The sequence below is a fragment of the Rhincodon typus genome, chromosome 31 (genome assembly GCF_021869965.1).
Source record: "Rhincodon typus isolate 14 chromosome 31, sRhiTyp1.1, whole genome shotgun sequence".
NCBI classification, from domain to species: Eukaryota; Metazoa; Chordata; class Chondrichthyes; order Orectolobiformes; family Rhincodontidae; genus Rhincodon; species Rhincodon typus.
The window spans coordinates 18,031,326-18,044,573 of NC_063362.1; the positions used below are offsets into that span (position 1 = coordinate 18,031,326).

General features: G+C 40.9%; 1 protein-coding gene across 5 annotated transcripts; it reads right to left on the reverse strand.

Annotated features, from left to right (window-relative positions):
• Positions 1-412: 412 nt before the first annotated feature.
• On the reverse strand, positions 413-13,219 carry LOC109919458 (migration and invasion inhibitory protein). Of its 5 annotated transcripts, none has more exons than XM_020519470.2 (10): positions 12,695-13,219; positions 11,762-11,990; positions 10,401-11,132; positions 9,528-9,630; positions 9,237-9,348; positions 8,960-9,027; positions 7,897-8,023; positions 4,737-4,833; positions 2,597-2,722; positions 413-1,893 (listed from the first exon to the last, which is right to left on the reverse strand). In XM_020519470.2, exons 2-10 carry the CDS (start codon positions 11,963-11,965, stop codon positions 1,771-1,773), a joined length of 1,692 nt encoding a protein of 563 aa, XP_020375059.2. In that variant the 5' UTR covers positions 11,966-11,990; positions 12,695-13,219; the 3' UTR covers positions 413-1,770. The 5 variants fall into 5 exon arrangements, with proteins under 5 accessions (XP_020375059.2, XP_048470884.1, XP_048470885.1 ...); XM_048614927.1 differs by having other exon boundaries at positions 12,499-13,219; XM_048614928.1 differs by having other exon boundaries at positions 10,401-11,129; positions 11,762-13,219.
• Between the last annotated feature and the right edge of the window lie 29 nt (positions 13,220-13,248).

A 13,248-nucleotide genomic window follows, 5' to 3' on the forward strand; every position in this document is an offset into this window, starting at 1 on the left:
CATTGAGGCAGTCCATGACAAAGCAACACTTGAGACAGTGCATCAACGCCAGATCAGCCAAAGTGAAGATTTGTAATCCCTTGTGAAATTTAAGAACTCACCATGTCATTAACGCCTGGGGGAAAAATTACTGAGAAATGTGTGATCATACTGGCTATTTGATACACACTGTGAGGTATTTCATCACATTTACTACATGTTAATTTTGGGTATTAAAAACAAGTTGCATACGTATTGTGGATTATATTGCTGTTCTAACCTGTAAATGTTGTTGTTTGCACAAGACTGTGGAATCTTGTGGCTTTCTTCACTTAGTAAGTCCCCAGGGTCTTTTGTTAAGTTTAAAAGAATAAAGAATAAAGGGTACAGGTCCTGAACCAGATCATAACATAATTTGGTGCTCTCATTCAAGTTCATAACAAATATAAAGGACTTTATTAAGAGAGTTTCAAAGTGAAAAACTGATTACAGTAAAAGGCTTTAAAAGATTAAAAGTTGTAAAAGATTACAATATGAGGCTTCAGCTAGCAAGCAGAACATTGCACAGTGATCAATGGTTGGAACATGCAGCATTCAGGTTACAATTTCAGACAAAGACAGAAAGTTACAGGCTAAACTGATACATCAAATGCAGATACTCCCTGTTGATCATACTTTTTTTTTTACAGCAAGTCACAACTGAGCAAATCTCTAGTTAAGATGACAAGATATCTGTCCCATCCTCTCAGCTGGGAATACTGGGACTAAACAGAAGGCATTGACTCTCCCACAGTTGCTGACAACATGATTGCTGAAATCGCTCTAGTCAAGAATGTAATCTCCCATATTTCATTTTGGAATTTTCCATTTTTCGCCATAAGCTACTATTTTCCTCAATGGTGCAGCCAAATCAGGGTTTGTGCACAGAGATGCTCATTGTCCATTTGCTATTGCGACACTGCATTCCCAGTCATACTATTCACCAGTAATTACCTCCTTCTTTCATCTGTTTCAATTTATTCAACCAGTGATTTTTCATTGACACCAAACATTAAAACAATATTTTAAAAGATACACTAGAAAGTTATTAATAACTCTTTTCTCCTCAGCTATCAACTGATGTTTGCTGCTTACTAACTGCAAATGGCATGTGTTTGCAGCACAGAAGGTTTAATATCTGTCATTCTCTGTTAAAGTGGATGCACAGACAGAGCACTCTCTCAAATACACAGCCATGCTCAGTATACAGACAAACGGGAACACAATCAATTTCACTTGATGAAATCTTCAATTCCAGCTGTCTTATCAGTTCAAGAAAGGCTTGGCACAATTAGCAATCAAGCAACTCCATGGAGTTTGCTCAACAAAACACTATCTTTACTGTATCCCACAGATAAATATGTAAACAGGGTTTCCGTCATTCTGCCATGGCTGATTGAGGTGAATACAACTTAGAAAATGCAGAATGAGTGATAAACTCTGATTCATGGACAGGTTGAACTTTAACACCTCTCTCAGGCTTGCTGTCTTGTACAACTGTTCTATTTTTCCTCCAATATTTACAATTCTTTTTGCTTTAAACAGGACTGATTTGTACAGCCAGGATCTGACATGCTGGTAACGCACATTGTTTGCCACTACCCCAACCCGCCTTTCTTGGACTTTCAATGGTCACTACATGCACACATCCCCAAACCAGACTTTACAATTAAAACAGATTAAAAATCCATTGGGGTGCAACAAAGGTCAAGTACTGAATGGAAACACGTATACGTCCAGAGGCATTAGACGTTAATAGGATGTTGAATAAGGACAGTCTAGTCTCAGTCTCTGAAACTGGTAGGCTGTCAAATGGGTAAGGTTTAGCAGTTCATCGGATCTGGTACCTCCAGCCACTCGAGATGCAGCAGGATTCTGAAACATAAGCATAAAACACAAATGTTGGTTCAACCACTTCTTTACAGAAAATATAGAACAACAATATTTGCCAGTACAAGTAATGCTTTGTATTCACATTTCCCTGCTCACTATGTTTCCTAATTACGTTCATCCAATTCCCTTCTAAATGTATTGAAAGACGTAGCTTCAATCAACAATTCTACTCCTGAGTAACGAAATTCACATGAGTAAAAGGTATTGTTCTCTACCTGGGGATAAATCTACCTGGAGTTTTAAAGATTAAGAAGAGGGCTGAAAAAGTTAATCTGAGCAAATAGCTCATTGAAGGGTTTTAAATGTGACGGGACACAACATAAAGAGGCAGAACCAGAGGAAGATCACTCTCTTTCACATAAAGGGCTTTTGAATTGTAAATCAATGTCATTTAAAAAAAGTCATTAAAAGAGGCAGATCAAGGAATTCAAACAGGTAAGCCGTAGAGGTAGGTATGCAGAATTGAGATCTGTTAATAGTACCAGATGTTTAAGGCAGGAACAATGCCTGCAGTATCTATCCAGCAGAAGTTATATATAGAGGCAAAACCCTGAGGAGATCTTTCTGCACAAAGGCTGAATAATATTTGATGTCTCCCAACATCTTTGTTGACTGGCATTATTCAGTGACAGATCACCAATGCTAAGCACTACCAATAACAGACTTCAGTTTTACAGGATCCTACCGGGTTGGACGGGTTAAGGGCCAATGGAGAGGAAATCTTTTCGGCCTCCACCGTGCTGCGCATGTCCAGGGTGTTCGCAATAGGAGTTGTTGAGGGCATGACATTCCTCCAGCCCAAGAGACAGTGCTGTAAGAGTCAACACAGTCCAAGATCAGACTCTCAACAATACAATCATCTACATGTTGACAACATACAAGAGGCTACCAGATGCCCATGTATATACTCCTTCCTCAATCACAAATTGGCTGTGCCTTCTCTTCTGAATTCTGATCAGTGTAGCTCCATACTGCTAAATCACACAGATTCTTGATACCATGTACCACTTTTGATTTGACAGTCCTTTATGCTCATTACACGGTAAACGTCAAATATTTTTAGTGCACTTAAACCACTTATATTCACAGATTAAACACTAAACAATATAAATATTCCAGATGTTTAAAAACACCCACATTAATAGTGCTAATAAAGCTTTGCGGAAATCTGGCTTTCCAAACATGACTGACATGGAATCAGTATTCAGCACACTCCAGGCTTATAGCCTAAGTATATTTGATATCTCTCCAGGCATAGAACAGTACTATTAGAAATGCTAATAATTATGTGGACTCCCAACCTAATACTGGAATTCCTGGATTATCTAGAAAGAGAATTATCTAGGGGATACATTTGAATAAGTTATGAAAACTATATGGATGGATAAGTTCTAAAATGTTTATTTTCCTTTGTTTCCTCTTCCACCTTTGCTCCAGTTTAGGCTTCTTGCTGTATCCATTTTGTTTTTCATTTTCTCCATTCCTGTTACTCTTTCTCTTCCTTCACAAAATTTTCCCATAATCTTTTTTGTTCTGATCCCGCTCTGCAGTTTGTTTTTAAAGCACTTCTCTTTTGCTCCTGCAGAACTACAGCACAGTAACAATGCAGGTCCAAGAACAAATCATCATAGGACTGAATGTCATTTGTACAGTTTGTAATGTAACTACATCTGTAGCAAATCAATCATACAAGCTGATTGCTGAGGTGTAGTTTGACAAGAATGAGGCTCAGTCAACCAGGAGCAAGCTCAGCTTCTGACTTTATTACAGTCAAACAAGTTCAAAAATAGACAAAAGAGGTGAGGTGAGAGTGATTACCATCATCATCAAGGCAACATTTGATTAATGCCACACTCAAGAAGCCCTGGCAAAAGGGAAGTCAAGGGAAATCAGGAGTAATCTCTCCACTGGTAGGAGTCATACCTAGCACAAAGAAAGGTTGTTATGGTTATTGGATGCCAATCATTTCAGCCCCAGGACATTGATGTAGGAATTTCCCAGGGCAATAATCCTTGGCCCAAACACCTTTCAGCAGCTCCATCAATGACTTTCCTTCCATCATAAAATTGATTGGCACTCCACCCAACACCTTCAACATTCACTCCCCTCAAAACTGAGGGGTACAGTGGCAGCAGTGTGCCACGACAAGCACTGTGGTAACTCATCAAGGCTCCTGAAAGCACTATCCAAAACCATAACCTCTACCAATCAGATAAGGGCAGCAGATGCATGGGAAGACCACAACTTGAAAACTCCCCTGCAAACCACACACCATCCTGATTTAGAATTATATTGTGCTCTTTCAATGTCACTGAGTCAATATTGTCAAATTCCCTTCTTAACAGCACTGTGGTTCAAGAAGGTGACTCATCACAACCTTCTCAAGGACAAATAAAGATGGTCTATAAATGCTGGCCTAGCCAATGATACCCACATCCCATGAATAGATTTTTTTTTTTTAAATGTGGGGATGTTTGCTGATGATTATACAATGTTCAGAACTATTCGTAGTTCCTCAGATACTGAAGCAATCCATATCCATATGCAAGAAGATCTGGACAAAATTCAGTTTTGGGCTGATAAGTAGCAAATGACATTTGCACCACACAGGTCCCAGGGTATGATCATCTAAAAATTTCCCTATGACATTAATCAGCATGATGATCACTGAAATCCCCAATTTCAACGTCCTGAGGGTTCTTGGAAAGAAACTGAGTTGGACCAACCACGTAAATACAATCAGGGGCTGAGAATTCGGAGGTATCCCTCAAAACAGTACTGATGTTTGTTTGAACTTTGTGTGCTTGTAACTGTGAAAGACTTACTGAAGGCAACGACAGACTGTCTGTGGGATCAAAGCTCTTCCTACGGTGTAGCTTGTATTTGTGTGGAGGAAGCAAGGTTGATCTAGGGATGCTGACTCTGAAAGTAACACAAACAGAGACAGAATAAGAACTTCCTGATCCTGGTCATAATTGACATCTGTAAATTCCACTTTGCAGTGCAGAGAACAACTATCAGAGTCATGAATAAAATTTGTAACACATGAATATTTGATAAGCCTTACTGCTTTAGTTCAGTTATTCCCGACATCTACCTCATACTGTAATACTTGTTCAGGGTGTTTGCCGAAGGGTAGGAAGTCACAGAGCTCTCTCTTCTCACTGATAACAAGCATGAGGGAACCCAAAGAAGCAGAATCACTTTCAGCTTTTAGGGACAGCAAAATGTCATCAGATTCAGAAAGAACAAAAATTAACCAAATCAGTTATCACTACTCAGGATTTAGGGATTGTTAATGTTAGTGCGAGAATTAGATTCCATTATTCCAGCTGCCTTTTTTTATTGAAACCAAACTTAGTGAACTTAATTAAGTGTATTTAATATTATGATAATATTTCATATTTAATATTTCTTGGACGACATAGGGTTTGGAGGATAGTGCAAAAATTCATTTATTTCAAGTTTGTGAAAACACCTGGAATGGTTTCTTGAAAAGAGTTTATTGAAATGTCACTGGAGACTTTTTAAAAATGTCTTCCCAGAAATCACATGATTGGTGATAACTTTGCCGTAGACATTAGTTGGAGTTCATGAACAGTGAATGACTTGGAAAGTTGCTGTTTCTTTTTAAATCCGTTATTTGCTTGCAGTAAAATAAGCCTGCATGTAAGGGATGCCCGGCTCATTACTCCTACTTTCGGAAAAGAAATCCCTCATTATGCTCAGGACAAAACCTATTTTTTTTTTGACCGTAATTGAAGGAACATCTCATTATTACATTTCCTCACTTAACAAGTCCATAGACAACAATGCATGAATGGTGACTTGGCCACAGGTGCCAAGACATCATAGTGATAGACTTCAGAACATCATACACTTTTTCTTAAAGAGAGTAAGCCACATCACCTTTCTTAGTACCTGCCTACAGAACTGGATCATCCCAAATGGACTGCAATCTACATTCAGGCCATCCGAATTTGGCCCTGACCATGACAACCGCTACATACAGAACATTCAGATCCTCCAAAAACATTTTTCTCTGCGGCTCCTGAAGGACACACTCTCAGCAATGCGCCGGCATCTTCTGGCCCTTCAATCAAGCCTACCCCAGCTCAGAGCCTCCCTCTCCCAAACTTGCAAAGGACCTCTCCTGTCTTTCATTCTTCGCAGGATCCACATCTGCTCCTCCCACCTCACTGACCAATCCCCACCACTACATACCTACACTGACCTTTATTAGCTTCATTCCCGCCTCCTTGACCTGTCCGTCTTCTCTCCCACCTATCCGCTCCACTATCTACCTGCTATCACTGTGCCCCACCCCCAACACTAATTACTTCAGAGCCTCCTTCCCCTCCCCCATTTCTGAAGAAGAGTCCTGACCTGAAACATCCTGTTCCTCGGATGCTGCCTGGCCTGCTGTGTTCCTCCAGCTCCACCCTGTGTTATCTATACACTTTTTCTTATTGCCTTCAAGAAGAAACACTAGCCAGTGATTCTTTTTTTCAGAAAAATCAATCTGCTGAAAAACTCATTTCATTTTCTCTTTTGCTGAAAAGAGAGTGTGTGTGTGGTGTTTTGGGGATATTTAGCGGGATAAGCATTTAAACTTTTATATTATCAATTGTATATGCTAACCAATCCTTGCAACAGCGGGTTCCTCCAGACTCAGCTAAAACGTTAACTCAATAATTAGAATATATTAGGTACAAAGTACACACAGGCTATTATATATCAGCAAGGCCTGAGCTACAATGTGTACAGTACTCCTTGGCCTACTTTTGCTCTTAGTTCTTATGCTCCTAATCCCTTACTGATTTATTGACCTGCCATTTATCAACAGCCACCTTTTTCACTTTCATTTTACTCTCAAGAGGCTTTGTCATCTAGTCACATGGCTTTGCAAGATTTTTCTTTCTACATCCTGTCAAGTCGGCACCTTTACATGTTCTCTATGAAAGTCTCCTTTTACTCAATTTCCTGTTTTATCTGTCAATCATCATTTCCAATCCATCTGGACTAGATCCCTTTTCAATTCACAGAAATTTATTTCATTTAAGTATCTTCACCTTTAAGTACTCCTTGCCCTTTTCTGTAACTATACTAAACTTAAAGGCATGAATAGATAGATAATAGATTTATACTAAGATTCCACTATAAAGCTAGCAACTACAACAAAGAACTCTGCATAATTCCTATTTACTAACATGGCCAATCACTTCTAAACAAATCCGAGAAAATAAAACATCAATATAAATCAATACAGTACATGTTAGCCTGCCCCTGTGTGTACTTTGTACCTAATGCATCCTAATTATTTAATTAATATTAAGAAGAATCTTTTATAGTCTTTCATTTTGGAGCACAATGGCTGGAAACTGTTAAGCCTGTGCACTGGGCAACAGCTATCAAAAAAACACAATCTTGCTTATAATGTGGCTTCAAGATATGGACTGCATTACAATAGGGGTCTCAATGTAAATCTTTCATCTGCATACAATTCCTGTCAACTTTTGCTATTGTAAATTCTTATGGCTACACTTATACTGGCAACTGTCAATGAATGCATGTTGCCCTATATTTACATGACATACTGATTGGGTGGCTTGTAGCACCATGTTCAATTATAAATATGGACAGACAAATCATATGAACATAAAATTAAGAACAGATATACGTGTTTACAATGGGACCTGAAGTATATCTGTAACATGATCTAATTGTCTCTGGTGTCTAATATCACTTCATTTGAAACAAAGCCAGAGCCTAGAAATTACTAAGAGCAAAACCTGGGGTCTCAGCAGAAACAGACTCCACTGTCTTCTGAAATTTTCTCAACTCCATCTCTGTGTGCACCCACAATAGTTTGTGCCTCAGACATCTGCCTGCTGCTTTATAAACAACTTTATATTTAAAGTTTAAATTCACATTGCAGAAGTTCAAGCAGAAATGTGGTGTGTGCAGCAATGAAAAGAGTATTACCTGATATAAGCAGGCTCCTCCAGAGTGTGCGGCTGCTTTGACTTGGGAGTTTTACAAATAGGACAGGGTGCTGCTGGTTCCAGTGGGACAGCAAATAGGCGATTATTAACACGGTAAGAGTGAGTGCCTGAAACAATCACAGTCATGAGTTTGAGCATACATTATTTTGAAAAGATGCATGATTGACAAATGGCAAAATCAATGCAACAGATCAGTATGCAGCCCAAACTTGGACACTGTACAGAGCTGCTGGGCAGTTTACCAACTGTCTTGTTATAAAGATTTGCCTCCAAGTGGCGTCAGCAATCACTATCAGCCATTACTTATGTTGCATCACATTCAGGTTTTGAAATTTGTTCATGTGATGTGAGAAACATTGCCAATTTAATGCCCATCTCCAGATAGTCTGAGAGATTGAGGAGTCCAGATCTCCTTTTCTCTTGAAGGTGCTGACTCTCTCTGGGGTCCAGCACCCCTCTTCCCATGAAGGTACTGCCTCTCACTTGGGTTCAGTTCCTCTCCATGCCAAAATGCACATTTTTCAAGTCGCATTCAGTTCCCCTCTAACCTGAAGGTGGGGTCAGTTAAGGTAAAAAAAGACTTGCATTTTTACAGCACCTTTCACAACCATTGGCTGTAAAGTGCTTTGAGATGTACAATGAAATATCACTGACGTGCAGTCACTTCTGGAACAAAAACTAAAATATTCTAATTTAGTATTAGTTCCACAAATACCAGATGTTGTCCAACCACTACTTGCCAAAATAGGCAATCTTCAAGTGCCACGAGTTAATAGTTTAACAATAGCGGCAAACTTGATGCTGTCATAACACATGACCTAACAACAATTGAAACGTGATCAGGAGCAGGAATCCTGGCACAATTATTCTTTCTAATATGGACATGATTAGTTGTAAGACAGACAGTGAAGTGTAGGCAAAGAATAAGGTTCTTGATTCCACAGCACGTAGCACTTTTATGCATTGAGCTCTCACTGAACCAAACTACATACAGCCATTTCAACATATTTTAAACACAATCTCTAAACAGAATGATAACTTACACTGGTGAACATGACAGTTGTAATCAAGCTTCTCCTGATCTGTAGACTGAACATCGAGTTCTTCTGCTCTGAAAAATGCAAGAATAAGATTAATATCCCCCCATTATTCTAAGTCGTTAACCAGATTGTAAGGTTTCTTTGTGCATGATCTCTGGCAGAATAAAATCAGACAGCTCTGCTGAATCTCTCTACAGTTGATACTTGGACAGTTCCAGTCTAGACTGACTTCCTCCAGCACACACTTAAGTTGTCTCCAATAGCATCATCTCACACTTACTCCATGTATTCCTGGTGCACACATTCATCCTTGTTCACCCTTCGGAAGTCCTGCAGGTCCAAAAAATACTGCTCCGACTTTTCCGACAATGGCGAGTTAAGATCCATCAGACCTGCACGCATATAGCAGCAATCAAATGTCAATGCTGTGGTATTCTGAGGAACCAAACAGCACACCAGGAGAAATGAAAAGTGAAACAGACAGGTCAAAAGCAAGATCACTTGAAAAACGAAGGCCTGCACCTCAGCCCGAGTAGGCAGTTAAAGTCACAAGCTGATTACAGCACTTTACCTGCAATCCAATCATAGCCCAGGAAGGGTCGCACTGCCTGAACCTGTGCCCTAAGGTTGGACTCCTCTTTTGGAGACAGAAATGTGACATGACCCGTATCCACCTGAGAATTAAACAAAATTCTAACAGTCTGAATTGTATTTACCAACGGCAAGTAGGCATTAGACAAATGCCCACATCTCCTCTACCAGTGTTGGCTGGTACAGATCTCAGCATACACCATGTACCTGACATGGGTAGGCTTAGAATGTAGACAGACAGCAACTTACAGAAACAAATCAGAAGGTCATACAAGACAATTCACAGACACTTGTTTAAGAAGCACTTCAGCCCTACCCCAGTCCTGTAATGGGTCCTATACCACATCCACTTTGGCTCTGTCACTGTTCCTCTACATGGACCAGGTCACTCTGGCTCTGTCACTGTTTCTGTACCACCCCACTGTGACTCCGTCACACTTCCTGTACCTGGACCACCCCACTCTGGCCCCGTCACTCTTCCTGTAACTGGACCACCCTACTTTGGCTCTGTCACTGTTCTTGTACCTGGACCACCTTACTCTGGGTCTGTCATTGTTCCTGTACCATCCCATGCTGGCTCTGTTACTATTCCTGCACTTTTTCCTGGACCAGGTCACTTTGTCTCTCTCACCTGCACCCTATCATTCTGGCTGTCACTTTTCCTGAACCCTGACATTCTGGCTCTGTCAATGTGCCTGCAGCCTGCCAGCAGTGCAGTTGGTTACCAACAACCCAGTATAACTCCAATTATACACAAAGAAACTAACTCAACAGATGCTCTTGGTGTTAAAATGCCTAACATGGAAAACCTCAAGCAACAGAATATCAGTTGTAAATCAGGGAGGTCTCCTACCTTTGCCACTTTATCACAAGATTCTAAGAGAATTGGTTTTGGCTTCTGAATGTCTCTGATAAACTGATCTCTGTGTCGATCATTACCCTCATCCAACAGTTGTTCTACATAAAGTGGTGGCTCCAGCTTGGACCTTCGCTTTGGGTCTTCACTGAGGTTCTGTAGGAAGCGAGAATGATGCCTGGGGCTGCTTTCCTTAAAGCTGGCTTCATTCCTACAAAGCTGTCCCGAAGCGGGGTACTCAGGCTCCTTCATTAACCTCGGTGCAAAAGGAGGCTTGGTAAAAGGAGTTGAGCATTTAAAATCTTTTGACACATAGCTGTCAGTCAGCAATTTGCAAGAGGTGCTTCTGGGTCTGGCCTCCGACTTCAGTTTATTCCATTCGCAGTCTAGTGTCTCCATTGCATTGAGGCGACCTTTAGGTGACATACCAACTGACAACGAACAATTCTGTTCTATGCTGGGAATCACCCTAACTTCACTCCCAAGTAGCCAATCTGACTGGTCCACGCCTGCTCCATCTCCAGCACCACGGGTCCAGCCATGCTTTCTGCCTCTGTGTGCCAATGGAATGAACAGTGCAGCACGAGACGGTTCCTTTCTCTTTCGGGACTCAGTCACAACCATCTCATCGAACTGCTGCAATCCATCTTCACGAATCTCTGGACCTGGCAGTTCTGAATGAGTCTGGTCCTTCATATTGGGATTCTTCAGTGAATTTCCACCTTTCTGCTGAAAAAGATCAGAGAATTGATACTGATCAGAATGTAGGCCTTTGAGAACAAAGGGCTAGAACCAGCCTTGAACATTGCACTCATAGCTTGCATTCAAATCCAGCTGTCAGATAGAGTGGCACAATCAGAAATGCAAACTGAGAGATATTATTCAATTTAAGCAGCTCTACATTCAGATTATTTGACAGTTTGGTAACGAACCTGATTGATATCCTATTAACTACCTACGAACATCATAACAATAGCCTTTCAGGTTAAAGTATGTTATCAGGCTAATTTATTTAACACTTGCAGGGAGCCGAATATGTGGAATTCTTTACCACAGAGGGCTGTAGAAGTTGAATCATTAAGTATATTCAAGACTGAGATTTTTATTCAGTAAGGGAATCAAGTGTTATGTGGAAAAGGCAGGAAAGTGCAGTTGAGGATTTTCAGATCAGCCATGATCTCACAACGGACTCAATAGGCAAAATGACTGCTTAATTTGCATTTATAAAGTGCCTTTACCGTAGCAAAACATAGGTACAGAAACATTATAAAACAATATACGACAATGAGCCACTTAAGGACAAATCACTAAATCCAATCTGCACCAAATACTGCATTCAATGTGGAGATGATATCTACCTCAGTACCCTTGTCGTTGCAGTTCTCTTGGTATTCTGTAGAAGCTCTGCTCTGCACTGACTTGATGGCACCTCGACAGGATCCATCACCGCTATCAAGGGGCAGAAGCACATTCCATGGAATCTTGAGCTGCTTTAGCCTCAGCTTCTGCAGCAGATATTTGTTCTGATCTCGAAGGGACTGCAGATAGTCAGAGTGGGACATCTTTCAATAGGTAACTCAGCAGTTGCTGCAAATAAGGGCAGAAAGAAAGCTTCAATTTATATAGCGGCCTTCACGACTTCAAGATGTTCGACAGTGCTTTACAGCCAGTAAAATATTTGAAGTTGTCATTGTTGTAATGTTGAAAACTCGGAAGCCAATTCGTGCACAACAATGTGAAAATATCCATGTAATTTGTTTTTAGCATGCTGGCTGAATATTAAATATTATTTGGGACGTCAGGACACAACACCCTCACTTTTGAGGGAGAAGGTGCGAGACAGAAGGGTCACTGGATCCAAAACGTTAACTCTGTTTTCTCTCCACAAATGCCGCCAGACCTGCAAGTTTTTCCAGCAATTTCTATTTTCGGTAGTGATTGAGAAGAGGGGTTCTGATTTAAAAGTCTCCACACCTCTGAAAGCATAGCCTTCCCTCACTAGGAGGTGTTTCAGCCTGAACTTTAATTCTTGAGGCTCTTTTTTGGAAAATAAAGATATTTTCTTATCAACCCGTTCAGAGATATTATCACACACCTCTGGAGGCAGGTGGGACTTGAACCTCCTGGCTCAGAGTTGGGGACACTACCATAGCGCCACAAGACACCAGTGAACTGGGATTTCAACTTGACAACTTTCTGACTCAGAAACTAGAATGCTCTTGGACGTCCGTTAGAGATAGAATATCAAACAACAAGTACATAAAGTCCCAGTGTTTGGGAGAGTAAAGTACCGAGAATAGGAAATCTGAAATTGCCCCAGCAACAGTAGTAAAAGGAGGGCAAGAAAGAGAAATGTCCCAGGGATAAGGAACAGCCGGTACGAAGCCCTCAGTGCGAAACGTTCTTCGTTATCACTCTATCGGACTTTCTGGCCGCACTCAGCTCCAAACGTCCCTCCGGCCCTCGAGACGCCGCCATTCCCTCAACAGGCTTTTCTTCCCGCTGTTGTCCCCTCGCCGAGAGCGGCCGATGATTGGTCGGGTGCCGTGATGGGTGGGACCTGACTCTCCCTCTGATAGGTCATCCCATCTGTCTGTCACTAAACTTAACCTATTTATTGGCTTGTTCGCAAAGTGACGCATGTCTATTCATGAATGACGGATAAATAGCAACAGGTTATGTCCGAACTAGACAAGTACGGTTACTTGTTAGTAACACTGGGCATGTACAATCCGAATGCATATCCAGGCCGGCTTATTCTAACAGGCCTCACTTCTCCGCAGGGTTTACTTTTAAACACACAGAAGAGGTGTCAGTGTCCAAAGTTGTGTTTTCTATCATTATC